Source organism: Gymnogyps californianus, chromosome 8 (assembly GCF_018139145.2).
Source record: "Gymnogyps californianus isolate 813 chromosome 8, ASM1813914v2, whole genome shotgun sequence".
NCBI lineage: Eukaryota > Metazoa > Chordata > Aves > Accipitriformes > Cathartidae > Gymnogyps > Gymnogyps californianus.
In genome coordinates, this window is record NC_059478.1 from 2,825,558 (window position 1) to 2,842,791 (window position 17,234).

At 36.4% G+C, this 17,234-nt stretch overlaps 1 protein-coding gene across 1 annotated transcript in view; it reads left to right on the forward strand.

Annotated features, from left to right (window-relative positions):
- The first annotated feature begins 15 nt into the window (after window positions 1–15).
- Window positions 16–17,234, forward strand: part of TPR (translocated promoter region, nuclear basket protein) — a 42,279-nt gene continuing 25,060 nt past the window's right edge. The window contains exons 1-22 of the mRNA XM_050900846.1: window positions 16–166; window positions 1,779–1,883; window positions 2,366–2,439; window positions 3,812–3,908; window positions 4,281–4,384; window positions 5,066–5,230; window positions 5,968–6,060; window positions 6,183–6,263; window positions 7,721–7,808; window positions 8,332–8,472; window positions 9,472–9,563; window positions 10,411–10,608; window positions 11,143–11,250; window positions 11,788–12,014; window positions 12,708–12,871; window positions 13,266–13,405; window positions 13,491–13,639; window positions 13,940–14,102; window positions 14,537–14,671; window positions 15,457–15,597; window positions 15,767–15,935; window positions 16,455–16,621. Coding sequence (XP_050756803.1) covers window positions 16–166; window positions 1,779–1,883; window positions 2,366–2,439; window positions 3,812–3,908; window positions 4,281–4,384; window positions 5,066–5,230; window positions 5,968–6,060; window positions 6,183–6,263; window positions 7,721–7,808; window positions 8,332–8,472; window positions 9,472–9,563; window positions 10,411–10,608; window positions 11,143–11,250; window positions 11,788–12,014; window positions 12,708–12,871; window positions 13,266–13,405; window positions 13,491–13,639; window positions 13,940–14,102; window positions 14,537–14,671; window positions 15,457–15,597; window positions 15,767–15,935; window positions 16,455–16,621 — 2,952 coding nt within the window. The remainder of the gene's footprint in view (window positions 167–1,778; window positions 1,884–2,365; window positions 2,440–3,811; window positions 3,909–4,280; window positions 4,385–5,065; window positions 5,231–5,967; window positions 6,061–6,182; window positions 6,264–7,720; window positions 7,809–8,331; window positions 8,473–9,471; window positions 9,564–10,410; window positions 10,609–11,142; window positions 11,251–11,787; window positions 12,015–12,707; window positions 12,872–13,265; window positions 13,406–13,490; window positions 13,640–13,939; window positions 14,103–14,536; window positions 14,672–15,456; window positions 15,598–15,766; window positions 15,936–16,454; window positions 16,622–17,234) is intronic.

Consider the following 17,234-nt stretch of genomic DNA (forward strand, 5'->3'; position numbering starts at 1 on the left):
GCGGCTGCTTCGAAGATGGCGGCCGTGCTGCAGCAGGTCCTGGAGCGGGCCGAGCTCTCCAAGCTGCCCAAGCCGGTGCAGGGGAAGCTGGAGCGCTTCCTGGCCGACCAGCAGAGCGAGATCGACGGGCTCCGAGCCAGGCATGAGCGCTTCAAGGTGGACAGCGGTGAGTCCGGGGAGGGGGAAGCTGAGGGAACGGGAACGGAGGTGAGGGGGCAGCGGGAACGGGCCCCGGGCTGCTCCGTGCGGAGAGGGCTGCGCTGCTCAAGGGCTGAGCGGCATCCGCTCGTCCCGGTGCTTGGGCGGAGGCAGCGGGTCGGCAGCTGGGCTGCGGACGGGTGGGCTGGCGTCGGCCCGGGTGCCGCCTCCTCCGACGCGCTTTTAGCGAGCGGCAGTGTCGTGGTCCCCTCTGATGAGGGGCGTGGGGGAGGTAGGGCTGGGCCTGACGGGTCGTGTGGGCTTCGAAACGCTTTCAGGGGCTGAGCTGGGGCCTGTGAGGTGGGGGTGTGCGTCCTCGGGCCGGGAAGGAGCCCTGAGGCGGGGGGCCTGTCCGTTGGCTGGGAAGGGGCCCTTCAGTTGAGACCTGATAGGGTTTTTTCTCTCACTTTGGCTGGGCGAGAGGAGTCTGATTCCCGCCCCCCCCCCCACCCCCCCCCATTACAAAGGACTATTCAGGTTTAAAACTTCATTCGAAATGGGCTTGAAGAACAGCTTTTCATCAGATTTTTACGAAGCATTGATATGCTTCAGGCTGCTTTGATCTTTGTTGTGGAAAAGAAATAATGATTTGTTTATCCAACTCTCAAATAGCTTTAGGTTTATACTTTTTCTGTTAAATTCCATGTTGAAGACCATAACTTTTCCATAAAGTGCTCCTGATAGAATCAATGTTTTTATATTGATTTGGAGGTTACTTGATCACAGAAAAATAATACCAGTAGAGAACTGGAGTAGAAATGAGAGAAGAGTGTAGATGAGTGTAAGCACTGGGCAGGGTAGTGAATATGAGTTAATTTATTGGGTAGGTGACATACTTCTGATGTAAACATTACTTCTGCCTTTCCTTCGTCCTTTCTGTCTCTTTCATGATAAAAATCTTGCTAAAGTAAATTAATAAAGTGTAGTGTAAATTAAGGTAATCCACAGATTTTAGCAGGTTAGTCTCTTTCAGGTCTGTTCTGCTCATATGTGGCTGGAGGAGCAGCATTATTTGAAGTTGTAAGATACTATAGGAAGCATAAGATAAATAAAAATCCCTCAGTACTTCCTTAGAAGCTCACTACACCTGAGAGTGAGATTAGTTCTGCTTTTACTAAGAAGTGTTCATTAAATATTTTCTAAATCGAATTCTTTGATACCTAGGGTTATGTGGATTTTATTGTATGTGTATAGAAATACACTACAGGTAAAAGAAGTTTTAAGTTGATATGACCACACTGCATAATTGTGCTGGTACAGTGTTCTCTAGCTCTATCAAAAATGTTAAAGAAGTATTAAAATTAATTAGGCTGTTATTTTATGGTTCGTTTCTGGAAACATATCACTTTCCATGCTAACAAAGTATTTTAAACAATGTTAATTCAATGTGGGAATGCATCGTTTTTCCTTCAAAAATACTTTTTTCTTCAAATTCTACTGTAGTCTTATTATTTTTAGATATTTTCTTTATAAATACTGTTCTTTATTAAAGATATCAATTAATAAGGATCCTTGATAAAGATGAGAAAGAAAAAGAAATGTTTATTAATTGAAATTGAGATAACATTGTTATTTTGCAGAACAACAGTACTTTGAAGTAGAAAAGCGTCTGGCTCAAAGTCAGGAGAGGCTTGTAAATGAGACACAGGAATGTCAAACTCTCCGTGAGGAGCTTAAAAAACTTCGTAAGTATAACTGCACATTCTTAAGATTGGACAGGATATTCATTCTTTAGTCCAATGTTATGCTGAAATGCTTTAAGTTTTAAATAGGAGTTGAAAATCCATCCATCACCTACATTTTTTATTTCTGCAAGTAGAGGGATGTTCTGCTTTTGTGTTCAAGTCAGCTTTTTTTTTAAATGGAATTTTTGTTCTAATGGAAAAAAAAAACACACCTTGCTTTCTGATTTTTGTAGTAATAGTAGTACACTGGGTTATGTATTGTTCTTCACAATAAATGCCTGTGCTCTAAGGATTGCAGTAGTTTGCCACAATACTACCTAGTCCATCCATAGTGAAGCCTTGAATTCTTCTCTTTCTCTCTCTCTCTCTTTTTTTTTTAAATTGTTGTTAAGGGAAATTTTGGCTGAATTGCATTTGGAGAGTGAATTCTGTCCTTATGTTACAGTGGAGATCCCTCACTACTATTTCTTCTTATCCAACAGATGAACAGTTGAAGTCACTGAATGAGAAAAATAAAGAACTTGAAGCTGCTCAGGATCGTAATGCAACCATTCAGGTACTGGAAGAACTTGACGATAAGTTGAAAGACTTTGGTTCACCTGTCTCGTTGCAGCAAAGAATGCAATCAATTTCCAAACTGGACTGTATCAATATCAGTACACATATGTACTGATGTACATATTTACATGTCCATATGGCCATCTGTACAGGAAAACTGTGTGGGTTTTTTAAGTAAATGCTGGTGTTTTAGCAAATTGAATTACAGGTGAACATATGTCAGAGCAGATGCTTTTATTTCAGTTTGGATAGATCGTTTCATTCTAGCTGAAACCTGTTGTGAAGTGACTTTAAGCTGAACCTCAAAAATCCGACAAAGGTGTAAAGAGTTCTGTTTTTTTCCCCATCCTTTCCCACACTCTGACACAGTTTTCCTTGCATTATGCTCAAAAGTCATGGGGTTGCACTTCAGCTGACTGATCCAGCAGAACACTAATTTTGGAGCAGGAAGCAAAAACATTATTATTAAATTGATGTGTCCCCAGTGAGAAGGCGGATCTGATTGTTTCCCCAGAGGGGCTTACCTGGGCCTAAATGAATTGGTTTGTATTGACACCTTAGAAAGCAGAGGCAGTACTATAGCCTATAAATGATCCAAGATGATTGACTTTGATTTGATTTTGATGTTGATTTTTTGCATGTGTTCATTCTTTGGTTACTCTGCTATGTCTTTTATTTAACCAAATAAAACTGTTTCAGTGAAGTCTTAACCATCAAAGCTATCTTTCAAAGAATATTAAAATTAGATGCAGTTTTGAACAGTTCCTGTTGCTTGTTTTGGATTTCTGTTAGGCCTTCAGTTCGTTTCATCTGCTCTAAGTTCAACGATTTTCATTCTAATCTTCATTCAAATACAGCTAGAACCAGAGGGAGTCTTGTGGCAGTCTGGACCTCTCTATGCCAATTGAAAAGCAAAGGCATGAAAACTAGCTATTCAGTACGCTGGTCTTGAAAGCTGTGTGATACTTCTCTCATCTTTGCTGTCTAATCTTATGTGATAGTGGCATTTTGCATTTAAGCACAAAGGGCCAGCTGAACATTAGTATCGGAGTGATTTATGGGGAAAAAACCCGTTAATTGAAATGTGTTGGCTATTAGGCACTAGAAGAAAGAGGTACATTAACCTGCATTTGTTTGAATTATATACCCCAGCATGATAGAAAGAATGGAAGCAGCTGTGTTTTCATACTAGGTAGTTTAGACTGATTCAGCTGCCCACTATAAAAGTCTCTTATCCCAGTTTTCAGTTGGCTGGGGTAACTTACTGTGGTTTAGCGTGCTTCTCTGTGATGATAAGTGTAAATAGTGACTATAAACTGTTACAGGAAGCTGATCCCATTTCTTTATTGCTCTTTTGCATTTTTTTTCAGAGCCATTTAAGTAGAGAAAAAGAAGAACTGGAAGCTGAAAAGAGAGATCTGGTTCGAACAAGTGAAAGACGATCTCAGGAAGTTGAACATTTAAACGGTATAGCCAAGAACATATTAACAAAATACTTCACAAGATTTTGCTAAATAAAAGACATTCTTGAACAATTGAACTGGTATGGAGTATCCGGTTTGTATAGGCAGCACCAAATAATGGATTAGCAGGAAACAGTATTTAGAGAAGAGGAAACAATGCAGGAAATTACATGCTAATTGCAGAAAAACACAGCAGTTTGATGCTTGGTTTTGTAGATGTAAAAACATATATTATGCAATATCTTATTGCACAATATACAATTACATACATTATATCTTGCCTGTTCTCATTCTTTACAATTTAGTTAAGCTGAGCAATTAAAACTGTTATACAATTAGCTTTTTTTAACACTGATTTCCCTCCTCCCTCCTCCAGAGGATGTTAAACGCTTAAATGAAAAGCTTACAGAAGCAAACACAGAAAAGGTGAAACTTCAGTTAAAGTTGGATGAACTTCAAACATCAGATGTTTCCATGAAGGTGAGTAGTGCTTTATATGCATAGTACATGTTAACGTTTTAATAAGTAGTTGCTTACATGTGATGTAATCATCATTCTGTCATTACTGACTTTGAAAGTAGGTCAAGTGTACTCCTGTTATTTATAACAAATTATTTTATTATAAAAGTGGTGGCTGTGACTGGAACTGAGACATATATTTATAGAAGGCAAGGGGGCATCAAGTTGGGCAAGCATGTCCAGGCCTCATCGGTGGCAATGGTGGCTGCTCCTACCCACTAGGAAGGAGGACTCCAGGTCCATGAAGGCAGGTAGAAAGGAGAAAAATAAATAATTTGTGAATCTGCACCATTTCTCTGTGGGCAGAATAAACTCCATAAAGAGCTGAAAGAGAGGAGGAAAGGAGAAGAGAGGAGGAAAACTTTGATACCTTAATTTATTTCCTTTAACTAGATATTAATCTTGTTAATGTTCCCAGCTAACATAAACTTTGAGGAAACTAAGTCAAGTTTCAAGAGGTTCTTGTAGTTTGAGACTGGTAAGTTAGTATTACCAATGTAATAAGGAACACTGCCTGTCGTTTGGTGCTGTTTATCAAATTACAGTACATTTTTGCTACTCCTGCTCTGATCATAGTACTTTGATTAGCTTCTTTATTTTCTGTGGAACCAGTACAATTAAACTATGCGATTTTCTTTTTAGTACCGTGAGAAAAGGTTGGAGCAAGAAAAAGAACTACTACAGAATCAAAACACGTGGCTGAACGCTGAGTTGAAAGCCAAAACAGATGAACTTCTTCATACTGCCAGGGAGAAAGGCAATGAAATCTTGGAGCTTAAATGTAATCTGGAGAACAAGAAGGAGGAGGTAGTGTAATTACTGAGTGCTTTTGCCATTTCTTATAAATTATACCTCTTGATTAACTGTATTAAACAAAACCAAGTACTTTAATAATTGTATTCGAGTTAAAAAAAAAAAAGTATGTTTTGCAATTAATAAAGAGGTGTTCTTTCTTTTAACTTGTGATTTTTAAGGAATATGTATAGTTACCATTATCTAGATTAGAAAAGTCAAATATTTGAATTATGAGCTAGAAATTTTGGAGTCACTGATAACAAAGCTATATAATGCTATTAAAGTGTATGGGAATACAGTTCTTAATAAGGGGAAGGGGCAGAAGGATCTGACTTAACATTCTTTGCGGAGTGGGGTGATGATATTTTTGTTTTCTTGCAGCAAAATACGTGGCAGAATCAATGGCCATATTTTGAAAATACTCAGCTTTAGTGAGCTTCTGTTTGGGTACCTGAGCAGTTTCTTTAACAACTGTGACAATTGGTCAGGTTTTCTGTAGCTCCACTGAGGCTTGTGCGTTTATTTGGTTATGCCTAATTGGAGCAATTTGGGGACTCTCACTTTTTCATTTAGCTGAATGCATGGGAGCAAAGACTGTTAGAAAATGTAACCATTTATGCTCTTTCTGGAACTTTTGGGTTTGGCTTTTTTTTTTTAAAGTAAAAAACCAATGAGATGGGTATTTTCCAAAATAAACTGGACTGGAAAGACAAATTTATACATGATGTTCTCATTTATTCTTTGAACAGGTTTCCAGAATGGAGGAACAGGTAAACAGCTTAAAACAGTCAAACGAAAACCTTCAGAAGCACGTGGAAGACCTTTTGAATAAACTGAAGGAGGTAAGACAACTTGAAGTGTATGTGAAACAGTGTTACAGTTGCTTCTACAAATTAAAAAACGAGAAATGTGAAATAGAAATAGTGGGATGCTCCCCAACCCTGTCTCTTCTTTAATTTACTAGGCAAAAGAACAGCAAGCTAGTATGGAGGAAAGATTCCACAATGAACTGAATGCCCACATAAAATTATCCAATTTGTATAAGGTGAGTTTATTGACTGTGTTATAAGCGTATATGAGTATTGCTTGGAGCTGAATCTTAGCATTAAATGTAATGCAGGCCAGTTTTGGTATTTTTTCCCCATAAAGTGTGGATGTGGGGAAGACTAACTTCCATTGCAAAACATTGTTTTCTTTGCTGTCTTTGGCAGCATTTGAAATCTTACATTGCTTGGATCATTTTGTAGATTAAGCAAAACTGGGGTTAAAATAGTAATTTTATGCTCACAGTTTTGAGGCTTCATGTTGTATGAACGTGGTTATGTCCTACGATGTTGTATTGGGAGGTAAAGGTTTGTATGTAAAATATGACTCTGCAAGAGATTTTTCTGAGTTTGGTTAGTAGAAGTTCATTTCAAATACCACTGCAAGTTTTCGTGATCTGATTAAGACATAGCTGAATGTCATGTATTGTGTCAGATAAGCACCATCTAAACAAGTAATTTTTGTTTGTTTTGTTGGCTCAAAGAGTGAAAAATACCCTGTAGCGTATTGACTAAGATAAAGTCAGCCAAAGGGGACAACTGATTGCTCTTTAGTTTACGCATATTAGATACACAGGTTAATGAGTTCTGTTTCCTGAGTTTTCTTGCATAGATACCCACATAAACATTCTACTCTGCTTAATTCTGAGTTCGACATTAATACTTTGATTAGATGTAAACTGATGTCCCATCATTGAACAGCAAGTCAGTAGCTAACTTTTCTTGAGCATAATGCATTACCATTTACCTTTAATTTGGTTTGGTTTTGGGGTGGTTTTTTTTTTTTTTACTCCTATTCATTCATGCTTTTGTTACAGAATCATTGATTTGAAGGGGCTTCAAGGTTTGTCTTCCACTTAACATAGGGTTTGCTATGTACTAGTAACTGCTGACATATTTGTCTGACCTGATACTAAAAGCATCAGGATTGAGTGCCCTCCCTTGGGAGCCTATTTTGAGACTTCGCTGATTAGCAAAAGTTGAATCAACTTTATTTCAGTTATCTCTAATGGACTTGCAGAATTGCTAAAGTATTGTACAGTCTTGCACTTGTGAGATCTCTAACTGGAAGCAAAGAAACATAAACTCTATGTATAAGATTCCCTAAAAATACCAAATTTTTCAGAATGATCAAAATTGAGTACTCAAATTTCTCCAAATTTTCTTTTGTGAAGAGAAGGAACGAAGCCAGCACCAGCTATAAGGCGGCTAAAGCACATACATTTTATTTGGATTTGTCGTATCAAATCAATTGACACTTCTTACTCTCAGATGAGCAGTTTGCATCAAAGTGAGACTTAATCCAAGTGGAAAGAGAATTGTCCAGTTTAGGTGAATCTTTTAGCATTTTACTCAAAAAAACCGCGTGTTCATAATTTTTGGTCAGTTCCAGCTTTCTTATAAAAATATAGTTGCTATTGTTATGTACTAAAAGGTTAAATAAAATGCTTTTATTTAGAGTGCTGCTGATGACTCGGAGGCAAAGAGCAATGAACTGACAGGAGCAGTAGAAGAGCTGCACAAGCTCCTGAAGGAAGCAGGTGAAGGTAAGCCGTGGGTGAGAAATGGCAAATGGAACAGAACAGTTGTGCTCCTTTGTAACTGCCTTGATGCATTGAAAAATAGGTGTTGAGCGCTTATGCAAGGAACTTCGTTAAGCTTTTGGGATGGTGGAAACATCAGTCACTTTGTAACAAAAATTTTACCTGACTAGTTGAATTTACTTGCGGGGGGTGTAGGGGGACTATTTTCAAATATACCTGGAATTTTACTTTGGATTTTGTTGGGAGGATCTAATTTTGCAAGATATGCCTTCATTTTAGTTTCTCATTTTAGTTTCCTTTTCACTGATAAAAGGACAGTTCATATTTTAGCCCTCTTCTAAGCAAAGGTGATATGTAGCAGGTCATGCTTCTGTCATGCTGCTGAGTTTTCTTATCAGCGTGAGCTTCTGCAGATCATATAAAGTTAAAGTAAAATTTAAGGTACATATGCAAATTTTGATCTTTTTAAAAGAAAAAAGTAAAACCAACCACAACACAGCAAACCGCTTGTCTGATTTAATTTTAGCTAATAAAGCAACCCAGGAGCATTTGGCTGAGGTGGAAGAGTCGAAAGCTGTAATGGAAAAAGAACTGAGAGAGAAGATCAGTAAACTGGAAAAGGAGCTGGAGAATGCTAATGATTTACTGTCAGCTACAAAGCGCAAAGGTAGGGGTAACACTGGGAACTAAAATACACAAAGGCTCAGGCTTTCTCTCGTCTTGCATGAAAATACTGTGCTGAATTTCTGTAGAAAGTAAGTGCATTAATGTGAATTCATCTTTGGTCATTTCTAATCATGAATTTTAGAAGCTTTTTCGTGTGTGTGTGTGTGTGTATATATATATGAAAATATATATACTTTTTTCCCCCCACCAGAAAATGCTTTTCTATCAAAATGTTTTTTGAAGTTCTTTTGTTAATCTGACTTACCTTTTCAAAATAAATGGAGAGGAAACGTTTCCTTAAGGCTAAATCATCATGCTTTTAATGGTTTTCTGGGGAGGGGAGTGGGGATGATAAACTATTCTTATTTTCCTCTTAAAAAAAAAAAAAGGGCAACAGAAAACAAACTTCTGTCCTTAAATTTCTATTTAACATTAAATCTTGCTCAGTATTCACTGTTCTAGTTCTATCTTTTTTTTGTTGAAAAGAATAGTTTGTTTGCTACATGTATGTAATCTCTAAAGGAAAGAGAGAGCAGAGCAGGAAGGAACAGAGGCATGAAGTATATTTGCTATAGCCCTATGTTAATTTAATGGAAGTAAACCAGTGCTCTGCCACTCTCAACCTCCGGCAGTTTGCTAAGAAATCTGATGTTAAGCTTTGCTCCAGCTATTTCAATTGCTTACATTCAGAAATTATCTAAATTTTAAGAGTCTAATAGCAAAAGCTTTTCAGCATTTCGAATTAAACTAGTCAGAGACGTTGATGATGTATGACATGGAATATTGTATATAATACCAGTCACTTGCACATGTATATATGTATAATATAGATTACAGAAAACTCTTAAACCAGTAACTTTAAGGGCTTAAAATAGTCATTTAAAATACAGTAGTTACAAAGCACAAAGGTATATGAAGACATTCTTTATATTAATAAAGAATATTTATGATGGGAATTATTGCAGCTTTTTAATGGTAATTGGTGGGATTATGTCTTCAGGAGCCATATTGTCTGAGGAGGAACTGGCAGCTATGTCTCCCACTGCTGCAGCCGTAGCTAAAGTAGTCAAGCCTGGAATGAAATTAACTGAGGTAAGTGAGAAGAAATTCTTCAATTTCAAGGCCCTTGAAATGCCAACAGAGATACACTAATAATATAAGGGTGCAGACTTCATTCACTGTTTTGGATTTGGTGTAATGCCTGACTGAAGTCAATGAAATCTTTTCATGCATTTGAGGCAGACTTTACTAGCTAAGTTATTGGGATTTTTTTCAACATACCTTACAGTTTTTCTTTAGTAGATCAAAACATTTGTAGGGTCTTTAAGTTCTTCTTCTGAAATACATTTTTTTTTTGTGCACATAAACTTATTTTCTGTATGCATTTTTGGCAGGAGCTTTTTTTTTTGCTTATTTACCTAATTTTTTAATCTGTACTGCTGCGCATTTGGCTTATACTTGCAGAAAAATTTAACATAATGATAGGTCGTACATACTCTAGGGTATTTTTACACTTCTATTTATGAAATTTGTATGTGCATTTTGTTTGTTATTGGTTATTCTGTCCAGCCATTAAATTACTTTCTTCTGTGCTTGCTGCTTTCTTTTGTGATACTAGTTTTGATATTTCTATTGTCTTAAACTTGCTTAAGATTTGTCCCTTTTACGTAGAATTCTTTTATTGCATACAGTTGCACTGTAGAAGTTTGCCATTTTTAAATTAATAGGGGTAACTGCTTTGCCATGGTGTGAGTCCTAAAAACACATTGTTTTGAAAGTCCTACTTATTTCTCTGAATTAACTAGGTTAGAGTTATATAAAATTATGCTACCTTAAGGTATGAATTGCATAATTACCGGTGGTTCTTTTTTAAAGAGGTCTGTCCAGATGTATCAAAACCAACCAAACAAAAAACAAACCAAAAAATCTTTTCTTGCAGCTGTACAATGCATATGTAGAAACTCAGGATCAGTTGCTTTTGGAAAAGCTGGAGAATAAGAGAATCAATAAATATTTGGATGAAATAGTGCAGGAAGTAGAAGCCAAAGCACCAATCTTGAAACGTCAGCGTGAAGAATTTGAGCGTTCCCAAAAAGCTGTTGCTAGTCTGTCTGCAAAGCTTGAACAAGCTATGAAGGTCAGTATAAAATAAAAGAGCATGTAAAATTATGGAAAAAATGGATTTTTAATTCCTTAATCCTAATAGCTGTTAGTAAATGTATAAAATGGATCTTCTAGTCAGCTTTTATTGTGGGGAAAATATCTGTTGAACTTTCTAGCTTGCGATTTATTGGATTGTACAAAGTATTTTACAGAACCAACATTTTTCAGAGTTTTTTATAGTGAAGGCTTAAATGTGGTGGCTTACAATCTCTGATTTTCTGAGAGAGGAGAATTCTTTATAAACGAAGATTAGTATTTGTCTGTCCAAAGAAATAAAATTGAACTTCAGTGCTCACTTCCCATTAATTTTAATACATACACTAATACAGCATGAAAGAGTGTGGCTTTTGATTCCTAAATAAGTGGAGTTTAACCTTTGGAGTGTAACTTTAAAGTAGTAAAGCGCAGTTTGATGCACCAGGCATGTCTTTACATGATGTTTTCTCTCTGGAAAGGAATGTGTCTGAGTTGAATTGCTATGTGTTTCTTAATGTCTGTATGCTTGCAGGAAATCCAGCGATTGCAGGAGGATGCTGATAAAGCCAATAAGCACGCCTCTCTGCTTGAAAGAGAAAACCAGAGACTGGAAGTACAAGTAAAAGATCTTTCACAGCAGGTAGAACAAATGTTGCTATGGTTAAATGTACTATTTGCAATTTATTTATTAACATGGTGCTGTATTTCTAAAGTTTACTTGGAAGTCGTGTTCAGCCACAGTCATGTAGACTTTGGTTGTCATAAGAACCTTTAGTGACGTTAAAAGCTTCTGCTTAGGACAACATGGTATTTACATTTTTGCTTACAAAATTGGAATAAGTTTAGCTGGATAGAAGTGATGCTGCTTTAGGATGATATTGTTAAACATCTGACATGGAAAACTCCTATATATAACTTCTTTGTTTGACTGAAATGTCCTGTAATCGGTTTGCAGAACTGAACACAGACTATCTACTTCTGATCTTGACGTGGTTTCCTGTTGTCAGACTGTTTTTTCTATAATGTAATTATCTTACAAGGATTTATTGATTGTAATAGTTTGTGTATTGTAGGGAAAAAATACTTTATTTCCAAGTACTTTATTTCTAATATATTGTTTTTCAGAGTGAACTTTTGAGTCTGTGTGCAAGTCTTACACTAGGAAGTTCTCTTTCAGATTCGTGTGCTTTTAATGGAACTTGAAGAAGCTAGAGGCAATCATGTGATTCGTGATGAAGAAGTGAGCTCCGCTGACATCAGTAGCTCTTCTGAAGTGATATCTCAACATCTAGTCTCTTACAGAAATATTGAAGAACTTCAGCAGCAGAATCAGCGTCTCTTGGTGGCTCTTCGGGAGCTGGGAGAGGCTAGAGAAAAAGAGGAGCAAGAAACAACATCATCTAAGTAAGTTATCTGTTCCTTCTGGTAAACTGTTTATACTAAGTAGTAACGGGGATTTATTCAAACACTTCAGTTTTTTGCTTCTGATTGTTATTAATTGTGTGCATATGGATATGTAAGTGCGCATATGCTCATGAGCAGCTATGTAATTCATAAAAGCAACGTTGTCTTCAGGTTTAGATTAAAATGGCTTTATAGCTATATATCTTGTAATAGGTCCTCTCATCAAAATCCAAAGTAAAAATAGTTGTCGGTCTTTTAGTGAATGTGATTTCACACAACAGAGCTGTTTTTCGAAAAAGAAAGGTAAGTTTTCATTCCTGTTAGCTGAACAAAAAATTGAATATGTGCATATCTGATTCACTAGCTGTAAAGCCCACAGATACTGTAATTCTGTATTAAAAGTTCTTAGCCTGATTGTCTGCTCATGCTACTGACTGTTGTTTCAAGTTATTCACATGAATGGAATTGCCTCTATTCTGCTTTTCATGGAAGAGGCCTACTTTCTTTGTCATCTACAAAGTAGCAAACCCAAAGGCCAATCTTCCTATAAGTTTGCTCAAAAATCCCAGTGGTGCTTAACTTTCAAAGATGCAATAAATGTACATTGAAGGACTTGTAACAAAATGTAAGGGTTGTGTCATCTTGGTATGCCTCGCTGGGTATGTTACTGAAAACAACTGTTGTTGGTTTCAGAATTTCCGAGCTTCAGAGTCAGCTTGAGGAAGCTCTCAATGAGCTAGAAAAACTGCGTGAATCACGTCATCATCAGCTGCAGCTTGTGGAGTCTATAGTTCGTCAGCGTGATATGTTCCGCATATTGTTGGCCCAGACCACAGGAGCTATCATTCCTTTGCAAGGTAAGCTTCACCTTTCTGCACCACTGAAAAAAAATAAAGTTCTTGTTTGTTATGAGTTTTCAGTAATGGTGCTGTAATGGTACTAGTAACTTCTGTTAATCTGGTACTCAACTTCTACCCTTACTCGCTGGAAAACCCATGAATTTGGATTTAGACACATGATTTTATTTTTACAGTATAATAACTTGCTACATAACGACTGACGTGTAGTGGTGACTACGTATGTTCTGGTAGCACGTTGTAGGTATAAAGAATGAGTTGCTCAGGAGAGCCCAAGACTTTCCTAGCAATACAGTATTGTTTCTGGCCATATTTCAGTGTGGTTATATGACCTTCTGCTTTGGCAACCATTCATTCAATTGTTGCCTTTAAAATCCCCTTTATCTTTTTTTAGCTTCAGGTATATTACCAGAGGAGATTTCTCTTACATCTACTCCAAAGCGCCCAAATTTACCTCAAGCCATGTCAACTCCTGCTCAAGTGTCAATGACTGAGTCAGTGGAGGCTGTGGAGGCTAAGGCTGCACTTAAGCAGGTATATTTTTCAATAAACACTGTAGAAAGCTATCACTATTTCTTTTTACTCTTGTAAGCACTTTAATGTCTGTTCTTTGATGTAGTTGCAGGAAGTTTTTGAGAACTATAAAAAAGAAAAGGCAGAGAATGACAAGTTGCTGAATGAACAAAATGAAAAGCTTCAGGAGCAGGTCACAGACTTGAGGTCACAAAATGCAAAGATATCTACACAGCTGGAGTTTGCCTCCAAACGGTAAATCAGCTATTTAATTTCATTGCCTTATGTATGTGTTCTCTGTCAATAGAATCCTGTTGACTGCTTGATATCGTTTGCTCAGGAAGAGTTGCCAGTTAAACATTGTCTATTCTGTTAAAAGAACACAAAGGAAATAGTGAAGGTGGGATCAAGAATATACCTTCCTAGTTGAGTGAGCCACATATGTGAAAACTGACGCAGAAGCACATGAAACATGTAGCTGTGTACATAACACCTCTTGCAATTAAACAATTTAATGTGGCAAACATATACTTTGCTTTGTTGTTCCATGTGAAGTTATGAAATGCTGCAGGATAATGTTGAAGGCTATCGTCGAGAAATAACATCTCTGCATGAAAGAACTCAGAAACTCACAGCAACAACTCAGAAGCAAGAGCAGATAATTAACACTATGACTCAGGACCTGAGGGGAGCTAATGAAAAACTGGCAGTGGCAGAGGTTAGTAATACAGTGCATTATACTGGTAGATATTCCAAGTTAGCACAAGAGTTTTTCTTATGATTATCTTGAAAGCTGTCAGAACTTGAATGTGTGGCTTTTTGAGTGCATCAGCTATTAAATTTGTAAAAGCTTGTGTGCATGTATATTTGGTGGGTACATTTGTAACATTCCACAGAATATCTCAGGTACTGAGTGAAGATGGAACAACATTCCGAAGGTGTTTCAGTTTACAGAGAAAACAGAATGTGATTAGTCAAACAGTTGTGTTCTTACTGTTCTTGGCGTAATTTGCATGAATTTCAATTTACAATCTATAATCTTAAAAGCTCTTTTTTTTAAATAGTATTAGCTGATCATAAAAGTAATATTAAAATTAACAGGCAGATTTGGGATTGATAACAAACTTCTTGTTATTATTTGCTGTCTTAAAGGTGAGAGCAGAAAACTTAAAAAAAGAGAAAGATATCTTGAAGATGTCAGACGTGCGTTTGACTCAGCAACGTGAGTCTTTATTAGTTGAACAAAGAGGACAGAACTTGCTGCTTACTAATTTGCGAACTATTCAGGTATGTGGTATTATTCTTATGTCCAAGTTTGGTCTGTCTTTCAGAGTTTTCAATAAATACCCATCGACATAGAATAAAACAGTCATGGAATTGGGTCTTAAAGTGGATTTTTTTTTTTTTTTTTTTTTTTGGTAACAAATTGACACTGAACGTAAAATACTTCAGCAACTTGTTTAAGCAAGTTTGTTATTCCTGTCCTAAATTATGATACTCTGTTATTTACCTGGGCAAAGTCCTGAGAATTTTGAGTTGATGGGAACAGTTCTCACAATAAAATGGAAGCAAAACACATGAAACAAAGTGAAAGGAAAAAATCTGTATGTTAATTTTTATGATACCAAAATTTGCTAGTGCCTGCCTTGGTAGTTTATTTTCCTATTGTTTTAAGGTATATTTACTTTTGTACTTCTATGTCTTCTATTATAACGCATATTGACTCTTAGAGTATAAATACTTAAGGTTGCACATTTTATCATGTGACTCAATTCTATTTCTGAAGTAGATCTTTTGGGTTTTTTAATCCCTGGAATTAGACTGCATGGGTAATAGATTTTCTTCTAATAATATTATTGTATCAATATTCTTAAAATCTTTCAAAACTAAGTCATACATTGTAAGTGCTACTTTTCATAATTTTCTGTATCTACCTATTATTGCTTGCTCCCTGCAGTAATTATTTTGTGGATGGGAGAAGTGTTGTGACAACTTGTATGAAGTGCTGCAGTAATTCAGAAGAAAATTATTAAAGTGTATTGTAAGCATAATGCATTATGCTCTTTTATCAGGGAATACTGGAGAGGTCTGAGACAGAAACAAAACAGAGACTTAATAATCAGATAGAAAAGCTAGAGCGTGAGATATCTCAGCTGAAGAAGAAACTAGAAAGTGAGGTGGAACAAAGACATTCCCTTACCAAAAATCAAGAGGTAAGTATAATTATAAATATGCTAAACTTGTTTTAGTGAAAATAAAGCCATAGTTGCATGGCTTCTGCCAGCTTACAGTGCGTTGTTTTTCATACATGAAATTTATAAACATATTTGGTCTTTGTGCCATTTGTGAATAATTACAAGTTTAAGAACCTTGTGTTTTCAGGTTCATATCCTGGATCTTAAGAGGCAACTTGAGACTGAGACAAACCGCCACATTAACACAAAGGAACTTTTAAAGAATGCCCAGAAAGAAACTGCGATGTTGAAACAGCAGCTTAACAATACGGAGGCTCAGCTAGCATCTCAGTCATCACAGAGGGCTCCAGGGAAAGGTAAGATGTTTTTCTACATTGAATTTCTCTTTATGTTAAACATTGCTGTCTGCAGAATGGTAAAATTCATAATTCATAATAACTTAGAATTAGGAGGACAGTATACTAAGTAATAAACCTCTTCATTATTACAATCGCATATTCAAATAAAGGATAACCAGGATGATTTGTTAAAGTAAAATTAATGTCCAAGCAGTCTTTGACAGAGGGGGAAAAATAAAGTAAAACTTATTAAAGGATCCCTTTTATTTTTATTTGAAAGAACTTAAGTCTATTAAGCTACTTATTTTTAAATAGCCTTTTTCTTTTTTGTCTGAATCAGCAATGTTTATTGTAAGCCACTATTTTGGTTAGGGCTGACAATTTTATTTAGGGAAGCTTTGAGGGTGGTTTTGGTTGTTTTGGTTTTTTTTTTCCCCCCATGTTGTTATCCTAAAAAGACTTCAGTTTTCAACAGAACAGTGATTTAAAAAACTGAATTAAACTTCATTGGTTAATGAATGTGTTCTAATATTATAGGTCAGCCTAGTACAAATGAAGATGTGGATGATCTTGTAAGTCGACTAAGACAAGCTGATGAACAAGTCAATGACCTGAGAGAAAGACTCAAGACTAGTTCTAGTAATGTGGAACAGTACAGGGCCATGGTTCTTAGTCTAGAGGAATCCCTTAATAAGGAAAAACAAGTAAGTAGTTACCATTCTTTATTAGAGCAAAAACAGAAACAAAATGAAAGATGGTTTATTTTTTTTGTACTACAGTACAGTCTGTAGGATTATAGGAGGAATTACTAAAAAACTGAAGTTAGTTTAGAAGGCACTAGAATATACGGTAGTAAGACCATATTTTAGACAATTTTATTAAAAACACTTTTAATCATGGAAATATTAAACCTTTTTGCAGCATATTTTTAAAATGCTGAATTGTAAATTTGACTCAAAGCTGTATTCTGCCAATGTCTTCCTTCGAAAGAGGGGAATTGACTTCTAAAAACTCTTATAACCCTGTGATCAATGATTAAAAATATTAATTGGCTCTCAATCAAAAGCAGTTAAATTCACACCTTCTGCATCAATAAGGTCTTCAAAATGGTCAGTAAGGTCTTCTGATGCAAAAGAACACTCTGTATGTGGTATTAATGGGAGAAGCTTAGGAACGACCTTCTGATCTGTCATACACTCCACCATGTTAATAGTGAATGAAGCCTGTTCTTCCAAGCTGTTCAGCATAACAAAATAAGATAGATTGGGGAACAGAATTCTCGTTTTCTACTGAATTTACAGCATCAGTAGACGATGG